Here is a 17443-nt window from a genome sequence, read left to right as displayed (position 1 = left end):
GGATTTATCTGATGTGGTCCATGACTTCAAGCCTAATTTTGCTAAAATGAAGTAAACGCCGCATTCACAGATCACTCAAGTGACTTGTGGCACAGTTCCAGATCAATTAAGCGGCCGCCTTTGGTGGTCGAGTGGTCATAGTGACGGACTCGCATCGGACTCTGTTGGATTATCGAGAGTCGCAACTAGATATTTTGTCACCCGGGACAAGCCGGGATTTCGGCGTAGAAGAAACAGTTAAATAGTGAATTCTGGACAAGCGCCCGGGCACCAGTCCCGGCTCCCCCCATCCCGTAGTTGATCGAGAATCTACTGTATTTGTGAATTTATGGAACGTCCTGTACTTTTCAATTTAGGGAAATTTTTGAATAACGTTTATTTGATCAAATTTAACAGTTTTCTCCTCGTACCATTCATGAGAACCCAGCACAACTCTGGTCTATCACCATAGACGATTTACTACCGATTGATTTGTGCGGGAAGTATGAGTGTCCCCCCACCCCCGGGTTTTTGTTTTCTCACACTATGAATCCACTATATAGGAGCATCAGACACATCAGACCAAGATCCCACCCAAAAAGCCTAGCCTGGGGAGTATTGCTGCAGGACATGGACCACAAATCTTGAAACAGGGGCTCCTAGGTTTGGATCTCTGGTGGGTCTCCGGGTCAGATTTTTCAAGGTCTTACAGTAAATTTATAGTGTTAAAAAAAAATTATCCAGGGTACCCCCGCACTAGAGGCCTGTAAGACCGTCATTCCTAGTGGGGAACCATGGCTCTAAATATAGGGCGTGAAGGGACCGGGATGGTTTTAATATTTTTCTTGTTACAATTTTGTATGTGTGTGTGGGTGCGGGTCAGAAGGATGGGAAGGGCGATCACAACCCCCCCCCCCACGTTCAGTGAAAAATTTGTATTATTGGCATACATAGGCGAATTGGTGGTGGTACACATTTTTCACTCACCCCTCCCCCGTTCGAAGAGTCTGCATCCGCTTATGGGCTATATGTGTAAAATAAAAGACCCCAGGGTAGACCCATCGCTACAGGATGTGAAGTATTCTGTCCACTATGGTTGCTCTGTCAGATCGAACTGGTAAAACTTAATTCTTAGATAGCCAGTGCCATCTTAAGAGCATCCTAGACAGTCCGGGGCAAGTGAATTTTCCTGAGGCCCCTCAATCTGGCTAGAAATACCTGGCTTAGAGTTTACCTACTAACTGTTCAAAAATTTATGCAGATCTAATGATTATGAGGTTCTTTTTTCTTGGGCGAAACCCCCCCCCCCCCAACTCGTGACCGGCTCAGCCCATGCTTTAAGATGGTACTAGGGCGTACTAAACGGAGTGACGATCAAGAGATATTCCTTAACGATCGGGAATAATGACTTGTGTCACAGACACATCACTAGAGTCCGGAAGTTCAGGCAAAATTCCATAAATGCCTTTTTTCGCCTATTTTTAAACTTTTTGGTAAAAATGCCTTTTTTTGAAATTTTCGTGCCATATAAATGTGTTTGTGCCTATTTTAACATAGTTTTAAGTTTATCAGTGAATTTCAGAAGTCATTACCGGTAAAGCTTGGGTACTTTGAGCATTGAGAACTTCACAATATTTGCTGTTTTTAAAATTTTTTAAAAACTCTTAGTATTAATTACATCAGAAAGTGCCCCCCCCCACCCCTAGTCCCATTTTGAGAGATTTCTGTTGCCATGCATTAACTTTGCTTTGACCGGATGGCATTAGACTTGAATGATTTTGTTTCAGATGAACGCAGCCCGTGTTCGAAAAGCAGGGGAAAATTAGAAATTTTTCTTTCTCCAACATGCTTCACATAATGTCTCCCTCAACCACTGGACTGCGTTGTTTGTGTATATTGGCTCAGCTGACCACTGACTGTCCCAAGAGATTATGGATTGATGCCATGGCTTACACAAGGTGGGGTAGGAGCAGACAGGCAGTGCCGTCTTAACGCATGAGCCCACCCGGGCCCGGGAGCCTCAAGAGAAGAAGGGCCTCACAAAAATGGGAACTAATTGAAATTTTCGAGAATTTTCAGGTAGGGCCTCAGAAAAATCAATTGGCCCGGGGGCCCATGACGCTCTTAAGATGGCCCTGCAGACAGGGCTCTGGGGACCATGTTGTTTTGATTTTATATTTCGCACCATAAATGCACTGCAAACAACAATGGCTGTTTATTGAACATACATATTTAATATTCGATTAAATTGACCAGAGTCGCCCTCGGGGATGTGTGACAGATGCGGCCACACAGGGGCCCCGCGCTTGAAGGACTCCCGCATACGTGGTAATATAGAAAAAAGTTTTTTTTTACATAAATAGCACGAGATAGCCATGTTTCAACTATAAAAATGATAATGATATTATTGAATTATTCCAAATAATACAACAAATAAATGAAAATTATTCGCAACTCGAAGGAGCCCCACAGATCACTTACTCTACCAGCTCCGCGCCTTTTAATGGTGGTCCTAATCCTGAGGAGTGTCTACTAACATTTTATTTTTGGCTTGAAATCAGTTTAACTTGGATAATAATGCAGTTATTATAAACTTTAATTAAAACAATAGACGGATAAAGTATAACCAATTTTTCAGCTAGTTTTTGGACCTCTTTAATACCTTTGTTTTAGTTATTTTTCCTTCCTCCAAAAAATTATAAATGCTTTTTAAGTGCCTATATTTTAGGCATGTTTAGTGCCTTTTTGCCTGCCTATTTCGACCATTTTTATTGCCTAAATTTCCAGGCTCTACACATCACTTCTGCTGCCAGGGCCCAATGAGATCTTTTGTTTGACGCATAGTTCCCAAACTTTCCGTTCCATCACCCCCTTTTCAATTTTTTTTCTTCTCATCACCCTCCCTCAAGCCAACCCATAGGATCCTATACTAAGCGCTAAGCTTCTACCGCCCCCTGAACCCTTCCATTACCAAAACCTCCTAGATACTACTAGGTACTTCTAGATTACCCCCAGGGGGCGATATTGCCCACTTTGGGAAATACTGATTTAAAGCATACATGCTCAACCCATGGCTTGCGGGCCAAATGTGGCCCTCCGAATCATCTGATGTGACCCGTGACCTCACAATAGTGTTGTAAAAATGAGCCAAGCGACACATTTCCAGACCACTTAAGGTATTCGTAAATGTGGCGTGGGCCATTTGAGTGATCTTTAACTGTGTCGCGGGGAACTTAAGTGATTTGCAATTGCACCGCGGGCAGCTTAAGCGTTCTGGAAGTGTTTCGCGTCTCTCAAGCGATCTGTAAGTATGCCGTGGTTCGTTCAAGTTACCTGTAATTATGTCAGGGCCACTTAAGTCATGTGAGAATACGCAATGGGCCACTTGATTGATATTTAACTGTTCTGTGGCTAAATTAAATTAAATGATGTGGAATCGCACCACGGGCCACTTAAGTAGCACATTGGAACTGAATGAACGCCAGAACTCTGCCGCCGAACTTATCCCGTTGCCGAGATCTTCTCCAGCCAAGGTTTCTGGCAGAGTGTATTGTTTTGGAACTGTGTCGCGGGTCATTCTAGAGTGATCTGTAAATATGTTTCTAGTCACTGATAGTATGAAAATGTGCCGCGGGTCACTCAAGTGATATCGAAAAGTGCAGCTTTGTTCATTCTTACAAGATTAGTTTTGAGGTTGCGGACCACATCCTCCGTGGTGCCACATTTGGCCATGGGTTGAGCATGTATGGTTTAAAGCTTGCTGAAAAGAAAAAAAAAAAAAAAAACATTCGCGCCCAGTCCTGTTCAACTGAACGTTGATATTCTAACCATTCGGCCACCAGAGGGATCTCATACACCTCAGGTTAGGATGTTACTCAAGCGAGAATTCCTGGCCTACGGTTTGGCAACGCAGAAATTGAGGTGAAAAAACCAATGGATTTTTTCCCTGCGACCTCTGGTGATGGTCATCAACTTTTATTTGGAAAAGGTTAAAAAAAAAAAAGATATTGTGAACTTTCACATGATATATCCGTGTTTTACTTTTCACACGTTAATGTTATATTTGGAGGAGTAATATTGATTGTGATGACTGTCGGTAATGCAAAGCAAACTCCATTCGATGTCGATTCGCCGGTTCCGAATCAGGATGATGTGAAAACAGATGTTTCAGCAGCCAAGGTATCCAACAAAACCGCAGCGCCGCTAAAGACTATCCTCGACAAATTCAAATGTGAGGAGCTTCTCAATGAAATCAAAGACATCATCAACGCGCCGGGTATTCAGAAAAACCGAAAATCCGTGATAATCGAGATCTTGGTGAAAGAAATCCTGGAGGACGTGAGTAAAACATGCATACACATGATTTTTTCCCCTCCCATATATAACGTGAGATCTTGAAGTTACCAATTAATGCTGAATCGATTGTATTGAAAAAAAAATTGCTAAGTGTATGTAGTACAAATAAAAAAAGCTTAAATAGCGTATAAGCCTCTGTAAGGCTTCCCTCCATATATTTAAGCAGTGCTATTACTACAGACCAGTGTTTATCAATCTGTGGTTTTCAGATCCCCGAGAGTTCATGAGCAGGGCAAACAAGATGCTTGGTTAGCCGGGGAAAGGACCCATTTTGGCACCCCCACCTTCCTGTAATGTTAAAGGGTGAAATTTACGCCCTTTCTGGTCTAGTGTCCATTGCACCAGACCCGCCTGCTCCTCCAGCTGCGGCCAGTGGCGTATTTACAAGGAGGGCTAAGCGGGCTATAGCGAAGGGCGGCAGGTTCGGGGGGACGAACGGCAAATTTGAGAAATGAGTAGCCAAGAAGAATGGGATAAGGGCGGAGAAATTTGTATAACCTTCAATAAAACCGCCTCTGCCCAAACAGCAGGAAACTAGGTTATTGAGTGACCTGGAGAGTTTACAAGCACGCGAGTGAGCAAAACAGTGACTTACTGTTGTATCGGTGAATACGGCCGTTAGAGCGTGAGTAAACCTGTGAATAACCAAAAAAGTGAACTACAGAGTGAACCTACAGGAGGGGGGGGGGGAGAAGGGACAAGGTCTGAGTGGCCTACAGAGTGGGCAAGCACGTGAGTGATCAGAATAGTGTGCAAGGTATGTGAATGACAAAAACATTGTGTAAGCATATGAGTGACCAAGAAAATTAGTAGAATGAGAGAAGGGCGGCGAAATTTGTATAACCAAAAAAGGTGATCATGCATATGAGTGACTGAAACAGTGTACTGGCATGTGAATGACTGAAAGAGTGACATTAAAGACACAGGCGTACTTGCGAGAGCGGAGAAGGGGGCTCATCCACTTTCAGGACGATCAAAAATTGTGAAGAAAAAATACTTTTATTATGTTTGTAAACCAATTTCTGTTAATTTAATCGCTTAACGATGAAGTAAGTTTGTGCAATTTGTGTTGCAATGCTACAAATGCCAGGCACATGACGGTTATAACATTAAGTGGGTGAATACGTTGGTTCACCTAACACTCAAAAGGGCTTTTTTTCCCAAGAAAAATAGCATAATCACACTGATCAACCTGACCAGTGGTCCCCAGGGAACAGGAATGCGATTAAATATGATTAATTGTATGTACAATTTCATATTTACACTACACAGGATCAAAACCAACATCTACATGAATATATACCGAAAAGGAAGCCAAAGGCAGGTCACATTGTCATAAGGAATTTCATTTTTTTTTTAGAAAAAAAAATCTCATCAGGGTCATTCTGGTGGTTTTGTCACAACATAATATACTATGCACACATTATTTTTTTCAAAGAATAATATAGTTGACATGCAGAATCAGTTCGAATTCAAGAGCACTGTTCCTTCATTTCTGATATCCACAGTGCAAGACATTCACAAACACGGAATTGCAGGACTGGGCATGTGCAGAAAGTTCTTTGGTCTGAAAAATCTGTACTTCGTTCTACTATCATATCTCGAGAAGATGTTGAAATTTGGATTCGGTCAATTTATCAAAGTATCTACCATACCTAAGAATTTTACATATCTAATGTTAAGAAATACAAGAATACGACTCATAAAGTTGTATATAGTTTGAAAATTCATAAAAATGGAAGGAATTGGTTCATTGCAATGCGGTTAACGAAAAAGTTATTCTCACAAAGGTTTTTTTTTGGAACAGGAAAAAATAGTTCATATTTTGTCGATAGAGGGCACTCTGTCGAATTGATTGGACCTGAACTTTTCTTCAAACTCTGCTCCGCGGAGTGTTCCGCGGACCAGAGGTTGTCCGTTACGATCGCATAGGCGGTCTTGACAAATGGTCCACAGGCAGACTTGATAAAAAATTTTAATTTTATCTTTGTAATTGGTTTCATAGTAATATCCATATTTGGATTCAAATAAAAATTTACCTTCACACTTGAGTTCACCATACATCAAGGAGAAAAAAATGCAGGAAATTGTGTGCTCCTAAATGCGGGGTATCACTAAATTGTGCTAAAAATTGCAATCTATAGCTTTAAATGCGATTTGCTAATTACTACTATAATTGCTGAAGGGAAACAAAGAGCTGTTACAAATCACACAGTAAACAAAAATTTATTTCTCACGAAAGAAAAATCAATTGATCTAATGACCATATTTCATTGAGAAAAATAAAATTCGGTAAACTGGGATCTTAAATAATAATCTGTAAAGTATACGGGACACCGGCTGTTGTCATCAAAAACCTTGTGAAGAGTAGACGCAATTACCAATCGTGAAATTCCAAAAAAAAAAATTGAGGACAAAACGTTAAACCGGACAAATATGCGAGATGAATATTTATACTTTTTGCCATAATTACCATAATATAATTTATATTATGAAAACGCTGTGTGTGCGCGCGCTCGTTCGTTCATTGCTTTGGTAAACATTACAAATTCAAATAAGCATCGTTGGTAAAAACGGGACAAACGTATGAAAAAATCGGAGCAGCGAAAACTACAGGAATGTCCCGTAACACGGGACACAAATCCGTCAAATTGTTTCAGACATTTTACCGGTAATTGTTTTCAGAAAGGTTGAGAAATACTGTTCTAATTCCTTTAACTTTTATGAACTTTTAAGCTGTTCTAATTATTCTAATAATTAATAAGCTGATATGAATTTATGGGCCACCCTGTACATACGAAGGAAAAATGCTCGAGAGTTAGTTTTTCTTTCTATTATTATTATTATTACTATTATTCTTACACTATGAAAGTTTAACGAAAGTTATTTTATAAATAACCAATGAGCCCATCTGTTACATTCGAGCTCATGTAACCAATAGGCTTATTGATTGTTTTTCAAGTTTTGTAAAAGATCTTTTGTCAAACTTTTACAATGTAATCCCGGCCTTGGTCGTACGTACGTATATAGCCAAGGCAATACACCGTATTTTCCTCCGTATAAGGCCGGTATTATACTATAAAAGTTTGATAAAATCCCTTTTATAAAACTTGAAGAATCCAGCCACAATTAAGCTCATGGGTTACATTCGAGCAAATGCAATCTCATAATCTTACCGGTTGAATTTTTCAAATTCTATAAAATAAATTTTATGACAGAAAACTTTTATAGTGTAATCCCGGCCTAATCCGCGGATTCTCTTTTAAAAAAAGTTGTTAAATATTAAAAAATGCGGATTATCTACCGCTGCGGACACTACAGAAAATGACGTTATCAGCCTGATGAGTAGGGCTCTGATTTGTTTATGCCGTAAAGATGAAACGTTGTTGCTGAGTGATAGGTTAAAAAACCTGAATTTACCAAACAACGTCGTTTCATCTTTAGGGATAATAAAAATCCGAGCCCTATTGATGAGTATTCTGTTGAGTGAATTTGAAGGTTTTTGATTGAACTGTAAATTTTCTTTCCGGCATAAATAATGCTATTTTTTCGTAAATAAATTTCATTAGTGTACCAATGGATTGATTATTGAAACACATGGTAAGTTTTATTTTTTTTAAATCCCGCTGATTTATACGCCGGAAAATACGGTATAAATTCTTATCAAAGACACTCAAATGGAAGTCTAATGCTAAAATTGCCCGTCTCCATAGACACGTCTCGCATGTGAAAAGCAGAACTTTAGCTGTTTTAGCTCAAATCACTAGGCTTCGGTGTTTGTAGGCTATGCAATTTGTATATGACTTGTAACTCCCCTTTTTTTTCTCTCAACACACCAAACAGTAGGCCCAGGAAAATGCGTAATGGTGATTATCAACTGACATCATGCAAACCAATAGATAAATTTCTGTTAACTATGCGTCATTTTACTTCACCAAAACAGCTTCATACAACAGACTAACGTCAACGATTGCTCATGATAAAAACCATGGGTATTTTTCTTTAGTACTCATGTATTACTATATAATCATAACATATACTTAGCGTTTAATTTTTAAAAGTACGGTATTTACTTTCGTATAAGACGGGGTTTTTATTAAATTTCCACTTCACTGCTTCAAAAACCTAGGTCGTCTTATATGCGCGAGCGAAGGATTCGTTGCGTTTTTTTGGCACAGTGCACGCCGCTTAATGTGATCACATCGGAACTGGAAGTTTCTGACAATAACCGATTCATAATTACATTCGAGTACACTTATAATATACCCTTAATATAACATAGGCTAGGCCGTGAATATAACATACGGTTTTCAAATACCCGAATTTTGGCCCACATTCACTTCAGTATATTTATATTTTCCCCTCTATATTACATTTCACCCTTAAAACATATACTGTGGATATTGCATACGAAAAGCGAGGGCCGTAACTAGGCTGAGGCAACCGGGGCCCGTTTGCATAATTTTTCCCTTTTAAGCCGCCCCCCTCCAAAGAAAATGTCTGCCCCGAGAAGGCACGCTATGGCCCTGCGAAAAGCACTGTTGATCTAAAAAATAATTCGGATATAACATTACTGCAAGTAAAAACCTGAAAAAAAATGAAGCCAAAAACAGTTATTTGTGCAACAGTGCATGCCAGTGGTATCGCGACGTTTTCTCACAGAAGGACGCCAATTTCTTTAATAATGAGAAATTATACTTCAAAATACTTACAATTGTTACTAAGAGATAGCGCAATACGCATTCATTTAGCTTTACTGTCATCTGTTGACTTGACAATGAATGTAAAGATTCTGACAATGCAAATTTTTGTGCCAGCTGCATCGTCTGTTTTTCGAATTATTGAATTTTTACTTTTTGGTCATCCAGTTGATCGGGGTGATCAACCCCCTCCCCCACAGGCCCGAGCTTGATTCACATTAACCCTTTAAGCGGCAATTAGAAATCACTAAACAACACCCCCCTCCCCTCGAAATTCAAAATGTCATATCTTTTTTAATGAAGTAGATTTTCTTCCTGTTTTCAGCAGGTGCAAAACTAAGGGGTATAAGGGAAAAATTTTTCATTGAGAAATCATTTTTACAAACTATCTGGGATTGTCAATGATAAAATAAGATGGTTTTGTGGAGGTGAGATATCTCGTCACAGCCGCTTGAAGAGTTAAAGTGCAATCTAAATAATCAATTACAAAAGAAACACGTGCATGAAAATAATAAGGTGGAAAACAAAAGTACCCTCCCCCGAGATAACATAATAGACCAACTTCAAGAGTTCGCTTCTAACTAAGACAGAAATGGATTGTCCCGAATTTTTTTTGTTGCCAATCTCTGGGTAAGGTTGTCATCTCCGCAATAAATTATAGATCTAGCTCTGCAGGGATAAAGTATTATGCTGTCAAATCTCGATAAGTCGAATGTGCCGCGGTATATTTGACTTGCATTCAAATTATCGTTAGTTCGACTTATCGGAAATACCGATTTCAGAGTAGAAAAAAGTATTTATTAAAATAAATGCGCTATTTTTACGAACGTCGTATTAGTAGAACATGTTAAACTACTGGAGGTGAAGAAATTCGAAATATAAGTTATTCTAATTTAATCACGTTTAATTATTGAATGAGAATATTCAGAAATAAACTAGACGTACTTGTATTATGGGAACGGACGCATCCATGATAGCCGTATAAATGAATTAGTTATAAGTAAAGTATATACAAGATTATTTTGTCAAAAAATGCGGTGATTTTCAATTGCCCTTTCGTGAGAAAGTCATTCACTTTTTGCAAGCAGACAAATGAATCTTTGCTGAATTATATTAGTAAATGATGAATTCAGTTGCTAAGCATCGCCGTCTTAACGCATGGGCCCGGGGCCTGAAGAGAAGAGGGCCTCACAAAACTGAAATCAGGTTGAATTTTTTTAGAATTTACAAGGTAGGGCCTCAGAAAAACCACTTGGCCCGGGGGCCCATGATGCTCTTAAGACAGCACTGTTGCTATGTGCTGAATTCTGTTGCTAAATTATATTGCTAAATTCTGAATTATATTGCTAAATTCTGAATTATATTGCTAAATTCTGAATTCTATTGCAAAATTCTGTTGCTAAATGCCGAATTCTATTGCTAGATTCTGCTGCTAAATGCCGAATTCTATTGCTAGATTCTGCTGCTAAATGCCGAATTCTATTGCTAGATTCTGCTGCTAAATGCCGAATTCTATTGCTAGATTCTGCTGCTAAATGCCGAATTCTATTGCTAGATTCTGCTGCTAAATGCCGAATTCTATTGCTGAATGCTAAATTCTGTTACTAAATTCTATTGCAAAATACTAGTACTAATTGCTATTTTTTAAATTTCTCTCATTTCCGAAAACTTCGACTTAAACTTTGAAACTACCGAAGTGGTCGTTTTGATCGCTATTGCAAAAATTCGTGATACTGCTGGCAGTAAATGCTGATCTATTTTTAGATTAAACCAAGTGCCATAAGAACTAGGGTTGCCTGTTTTGAAATATTGTCGTATAAGGGTTTTTAGGGAAATGGGGAGGGGGGGGGGGCAATCCCGTGAAAAAGTATAATGTTCATGTTTTTCGAATTGATATTGCATGCTATTCATTGATTCAAAAATTTCAGAATGCAAGTTCCTCCTCGACAATCAAGTGACAACGCCTGCAACTCAAGAGTTTCGATAAGGGTACTAGGGATACCAGACTTTTCGTATAAAATGAATTCAATAAGACGCGTGAGGGAGGGGGAGGGGTACGTGCATTACTTTGTATGTTCATGAATTGTTGAGGGCACACTTCACAAATTCTTGGGGGGGTGGGGGTCAAGTGACCTGAATCTTTGGGGTTCCACCCTACCACCATCCCAGCTAGAGCAGTAAAGAGATTTTACATTTGAAGCTAATACTCAATTTACTAGCAGAAAGAACGCGAGGTATTTACAACTTTACCATTTCTCATATAATTATCTCCATTAAAAACCGACGCGGAAAGTCACTGAAAGCACTACACATGCCTACATTGCTCTCTAACCTAGACCCTCCCATCGTCAGGGGGCCAACTGCCCCCTTGCATCCGCTATTGACGTATCTAAAAAATGATTTTGGATCAGAGCCAATGTTATCTGCCAACCTAGATTCAACTTCCTTTTTACCATCCCTTATCGCTCTCTTCAGCGCTCTTTTATCAGCAAACCACAGAGTAAGAATAATATCTTTAGTCTATGCAGCAAACAATGATATGCCACTTCGTTCACTTTTATACTCACTACGCTCTTTTCTTTTCAAGAAAGATTCTATACTCAATTTTTGGAAGGGAAAAATGTAGTTTCTTTTCCTAAAAAATGCATTAATAGTGTTTAAAATCTGGATGAAAAACGGAATTTCCAACTGCGGTCAAAATGGAAGTTCTAGTGTTAAAGGAATAAAACTTCGAGCTGTATATAAAGGAAAATTTTAACACTAAAACAGGGAAAAAGTTCTGGGGCTGAAAGTAAGTACCGAATTGTCAACAGACATTAGAGTTATCGGAGTTCGATTTATCCCCAATCGACTGTACAAAGCCAAATCCTCGCTGTACTTCAATGTTGACAATTGTTCGCAAACGTTTGTCAGAGTTTCTCCACGGCTCCCAATTTCAAACATTAGCCTACAGTTGCAGCTCGATGAAATCAAAAACTGTTTAAATTAATAAGCACTCCACATTCTTATAAAGATACGATTAAACATTTAATAATACGTAATAATCATCACAGATTTGTAATTTCTCTTGTGTTTGTATAATAAACATGAAATCTACAAATAAATTGCCCATTTTCGTGCATGTGTCCACCGGTTTGAAAGTCTCTGGTTTTTGTCCCAGATTTCCTGCATATCACAGAAAGATCCCGTCGCGGTTATTGCTATTGCATCAACCGACACCCTCTTTCCACTGCTAGAGACTCGATGTGTGTCTAAACTTTTCACTTCTTTGATGCATCTGAGACGCCATCGTGGCCTGTCTCACTGGTTTCCCACACAACGCATTCCTTGCGGAAGGAAATGGATATCCTACCCGCCGTTCTTGGAGTCACTGGTTAACGCGAATCGTCTGCATTTCTACAGATAGATCCCGTCAAGTTGCCGTCGTTGGACCGCACCTTCTCTCCAGCGGCTCTCGCGGAACACGCGTCGAAGCGATTATCATCAACTTCCTTGATGCTTCTTGGAAGCCACCGATGCAGCTCTGCTACTACGAGGGAACGGCCGAGACGATGCCCCAGGCCCTCGGGGTGATCTAATTAAAATTAGACAGACTAACATTAGAGTCCCGCATGTTAATCTGCCCCGAGCCTCGAAGGAGCAGCTCTGCATTGGTGCCTATGTAATACTAGCTTCTCGTACACGAATTTCTTGCGGCAAGGAAATGGCTGTCCTACCTGCCGTTTTGAGAGTAAATGGTTCCCCCTAGATTCTTCCAGCCTCGTACAGACAGGACCCGTTTGGTTGCTGCTATCAACCTCACCCTCCTGCGATTGCCACGGACTCTCGCGAAATACGCGCTAAAGTGAATAATCTCCACCTCTTAGATGCATCATCTGGAAACCAATGGCAAGCCACTGGTTTCCCTGTACACACATATCCCTTGCGGCAAGGAATTGGCTTTCCTACGTGCCGTTTTTGAGAGTAATTGGTTCCCCAGCCTTCATAGAAGGCTCTTCCAGCCTTTTGTAGACAGGACCCGTTTGGTTGCTTGCCATTGTAACAACCTCACCCTCCTGCTATTGCCAAGTACTCTCGCAGAAATACGCGTGGAAGTGAATAAACTCCACCACTTCGATGCATCTGAGAAGCCATTATATGGCCAGTGTTGTCACTGCTTTTCACACAAACTGCTAGCGACTAGAGAAGTCGCTTTGAAAGTCACTGGCATCCCTTACGTTTGCGCGCGTAGAACAGGCAAGCCCAGGCAGTCGTGCAATTTCCATTATACGAACCACCGTCTCCCTTCCCATAAATGACCAGGGACTTTTAAAGAATGTGTGATGAAGCGACTAACGTTCAATTCCGACTATGTATTAGCTCCAATCAGACACTGCAATGTTTTCTTCGTTTTCATGGAAGTCGTATTTATATATATATGTTTCAAAATCTCTGGATCAACAGTCATTTCTCATTTTAGCTCCGAGAGGATTTTTACTATTGTTGGTCTTGCCTATTACAATGAAATATTACATCAATATGTGTGTATATATATACTTATTATATTGTTGTAATATATATAAACTGAAGAGCCAAAAAAACTGGTGAGGCATGCGTATGCAAATAAAGAGATATGGAACCAATCAGAGTACGGCGCTGCGGTCGGCAGCGCCTATATAACACAACAAGTGTCTGGCATAGTTGTTAGATCGGTTACTGCTGCTACAATGGCAGGTTATCGAGATTTAAGTGAGTTTGAACGTGGTTTTATAGTCGGCGCACGAGAGACGGTACATAGCATCTCCGAAGTATCGATGAAATTTGAATTTTCACGTACGACCATTTCACGAGTGTACCGTGAATATCGGGAATCCGGTAAAAAATTAAATCTACGACATCGCTGCGTCCGGAAAAAGATCATGCAAGAACGGGACCAACGACGACTTACGAGAATCATTAAACGTGACAGACGTGCAACCCTTCCGCAAATTGCTGCAGATTTCAATGCTGGACCATCAACAAGTGTCAGCGTGCGAACCATTCAACGAAACATCATCGATATGGGCTGTCGGAGCCGAAGGCCCACTCGTGTACCCTTGATGGCTGCACGACACAAAGCTTTACGCCTCGCCTGGGCCCGACAACACCGACATTGGACTGTTGAGGACTGGAAACACGTTGCCTGGTCTGACGAGTCTCGGTTCCAATTGCTTCGAGCTGATGGACGTGTACGGGTATGGAGACAACCTCATGAATCCATGGACCCTACATGTCAACAGGGGACTGTTCAAGCTGGTGGAGGCTCTGTGATGGTATGGGGCGTGTGCAGGTGGCTTGATATGGGACCCCTGATACGTCTAGATACGACTCCGACAGGTGACAGGTACGTAAGCATCCTGTCTGATCCTGCTGTCTGTCCTGCACCCATTCATGTCCATTGTGCATTCCGACGGACTTGGACAATTTCAGCCGGACAATGCGGCACCCCCACACGTCCAGAATTGCTACAAAGTGGCTCCAGGAACACTCTTCTGACTTTAAACACTTCCGCTGGCCACTTAAATCCCCAGACATGAACATTATTGAACATATCTGGGATTCCTTGCAACGTGCTGTTCAGAAGAGATCTCCACCCCCTCTTGCTCCTACGGATTTATGGACAGTCCTGCAGGATTCATGGTGTCAATTACCTCCAGCACTACTTCAGACATTAGTCGAGTCCATGCCACGTCGTGTTGCGGCACTTCTGCGGGCTCCCTACACGATATTAGGCAGGTGACCAGTTTTTTTGGCTCTTCAGTGTATATATAGGGCCGGGAACTGGTGGAGGGAGGAACTGCCCCGGTTGGCAAAATTTACGGGGTGGCAGTTTCAGGTGAGAACAAACAACACTGTTACAAAATTATCGAATTTTAAAGTTGTGCGGTGGCAAAATGGTGTTTGCCCGCCCTCTGTTACGGGGCTGCTCTTACCAGTTTCGGGCCCGGTGCGAAAAATGATATCAACGCCAGGTGGGGCTCAACAATTTCGACACTCTCAACATTCGGACACTCTTTGCTTCGATTTTATGCGAATGTGGGGAGGAGGAGGAGAATTTTAATCTAATTATTTCAGAATATACAGGAATGCTAAGAAATACTGCAGGCCCGGAAAAAGTTGAAATGACGGCCCTGAAATACTCATACAAAACATTTTAAACGCAATTAAATGTGGATTAATACAAACATTGATGAAAATTCAGAACTAATTATAAAAATAATTCCAGAATTGGTGAAAATTCAGAATTAATGGAAGAACAATTCCACAATTGATGGAAATGCACGAATAACAATAACATTACACGTACGAAGGAGTCAGAATGACCAAAATCACGTGAAAATACGGGACGTATAGTCACTCGAATTTTAATAACAGTAAGACCGCGAAAATAAGAGGTATTAAAAGCGGGAAAACGTTCTTGGGGGAATTCTAAAGTAAAACGTGTTTAACATGACAAACATGCGAGATGAATATTCTTTTAGTTGTAATTATCGTAGGGTTACCAGACGTTCTACTTTCAGACATACAGGCGAGGTCTCGGGCAATAACCCGAGGCCGCTATGACTGCAATTCACATCAAGTCTCGCAAATGGCTGTGTTCTTCATCGATTCGCGAGCCGAGTAATCCACTGCTCAGAGTCGGATGATGTTGCACACGGTATTCGAGTCCCGCAAAACAGTGTTCAAGATGCGGGGCCGCTGCAGCCGAATCAGATCGGGCGGACGAGATTTACCGTCGCAGAAACACTGCCGATCTGGGTGGCCGGCAGATCCGTCCGAAAAGACGGTCCGACACGCAATATCTGACGACGGGGCCAAAATGAGTGGCACGAGAGACGTTCTCCTTTAGGAGAACATGTCCTATTTTTTTACGTCATCTCAACTCAAGCGTCCTCCTTAGTTTTAGAAAATTCGCCCTTTTGTCTTTCAAACTGTTTTTTTCGTTTTTTTCCTGAGGAAATTTTTTTTTTTTCACCCTGAAACATACCGCATATCTTTTTTCCCTTCGCCTTCCTTTCTACACGCTTTTACCAATAGCCGTCGAAATTCACAGAATACAAGAACCCAAGTTGCCCTCAAGCAGAGAAAATACCATTTTAACCCTTAGATCAGTGTTTCCCAAAGTGGGCAATATCGCCCCCTGGTGGGCGATGGAATGGTCCAAGGGGGCGATAGAACCTACTGATTTAACATAGGATCCTATATGGGTTTACTTGAGTTGGGGGGGGGGGCGATGAGAGGAAAAAAATTCTGATAAAAGGGGCGATGGAACAAAAAGTTTGGGAGACTATGCCTCAGATGCATAAACCGATTCATTTCTGTCCGACGAGTCACCCGTTAAGCTATAACTTCCATAAGTTTTTCACACTCCCTACCTTTATGCATCTTCTTCCGATCCTTCCTTCACACTCCAGTATGGGTCTCTAGACCCCTTGGCTGATTTTTTTTTGTTTCATCTTGTATTTATGTAAAAAAAATAATAATAAAACAATAAACTTTCTGCTATTGAACGGTAAAGTGCAATCAATTATTTCTGTAATATTCAGAATTTTTCGTCGGTTCCCCGTCAACGCGAATACCAGTAAACCACACATGCACCTCGTTCATATTCCTAAGCTGAATTTCTAACAAAACGGTACATGTTGGAATGTGTATGTACGTGTAGTGAACCTAACGTGAAGTTTACTTCGGTGTAATGCTTGTTATGCGTACTGCTGCCGTCTGCCATCAGTTTTTATAACTATGAGTGAAGTTTAATGATTGAATAATTATATCGTTATAGGCCTGTTGCTTTCGGCTGTGAGACTTTTTAACGGGGGAGATCAGACCGCATTTGCGCCTCGAAGTTGGGAACCAAAGAAAAGTGGAACCCACAGTGGTGTAGGTGGAATTCGAGACCGGATCCCTAGGATGCGAGTCCATCACTACGATTACTCGATCACCAAGCGGCCGTCAACGTGAATACTGAGCCATTAGTGACCCATGCACAAAACGCCTGCAGTTATTATTTCATACTAATCCTTTGGTGGTTGATGAGACGGTTGCATATAACAAATTTATTTATAATGCACACAAAAAGAAAAAGTCAGGCTAATTATGGTAAGGTGCATTATAATAAATAAGACAAAATATATTCTATTTCTATCCTGGCCCTGGAAATTCTATTAGAGCAGCAAGAAAAAGGTGGCTTTCCCCTATTTTATCTCTAGATATTCTCTAAGAAATTTCCAACTGCGCTAATCGTCAAGGTTGGCGTGTGGAGAAAAAAAGTACTCTTTCACCACTGACTTGACTGCATCGATTTAGCAAATTGAGAGAAAATAACAATTGGATAATTTAATTCACACAAGCATTTCTCTGGCTGAGAACCTTTTGCTAAAAAGACGACG

At 40.7% G+C, this 17443-nt stretch overlaps 1 protein-coding gene and 1 pseudogene across 1 annotated transcript in view; one reads left to right on the top strand and one right to left on the bottom strand.

Moving 5' to 3' along the window:
- Positions 1-3871: 3871 nt before the first annotated feature.
- The window catches only part of LOC149070510 (uncharacterized), a 41273-nt gene continuing 27701 nt past the window's right edge, over positions 3872-17443 (top strand). Inside the window, exon 1 of the mRNA XM_089248999.1 lies at positions 3872-4317. Coding sequence (XP_089105125.1) covers positions 4066-4317 — 252 coding nt within the window. The 5' untranslated portion in view covers positions 3872-4065. The remainder of the gene's footprint in view (positions 4318-17443) is intronic.
- LOC149070511 (5.8S ribosomal RNA) lies at positions 15565-15694 on the bottom strand (annotated as a pseudogene).

Source organism: Pholcus phalangioides, unplaced genomic scaffold (genome assembly GCF_987345545.1).
Source record: "Pholcus phalangioides strain wild (caught in Gottingen) unplaced genomic scaffold, Ppha-v1.0 ptg000021l_1, whole genome shotgun sequence".
NCBI classification, from domain to species: Eukaryota; Metazoa; Arthropoda; class Arachnida; order Araneae; family Pholcidae; genus Pholcus; species Pholcus phalangioides.
Note: the sequence above shows the minus strand (reverse complement) of the source record. Positions and strands in the feature narration are given on the sequence as shown.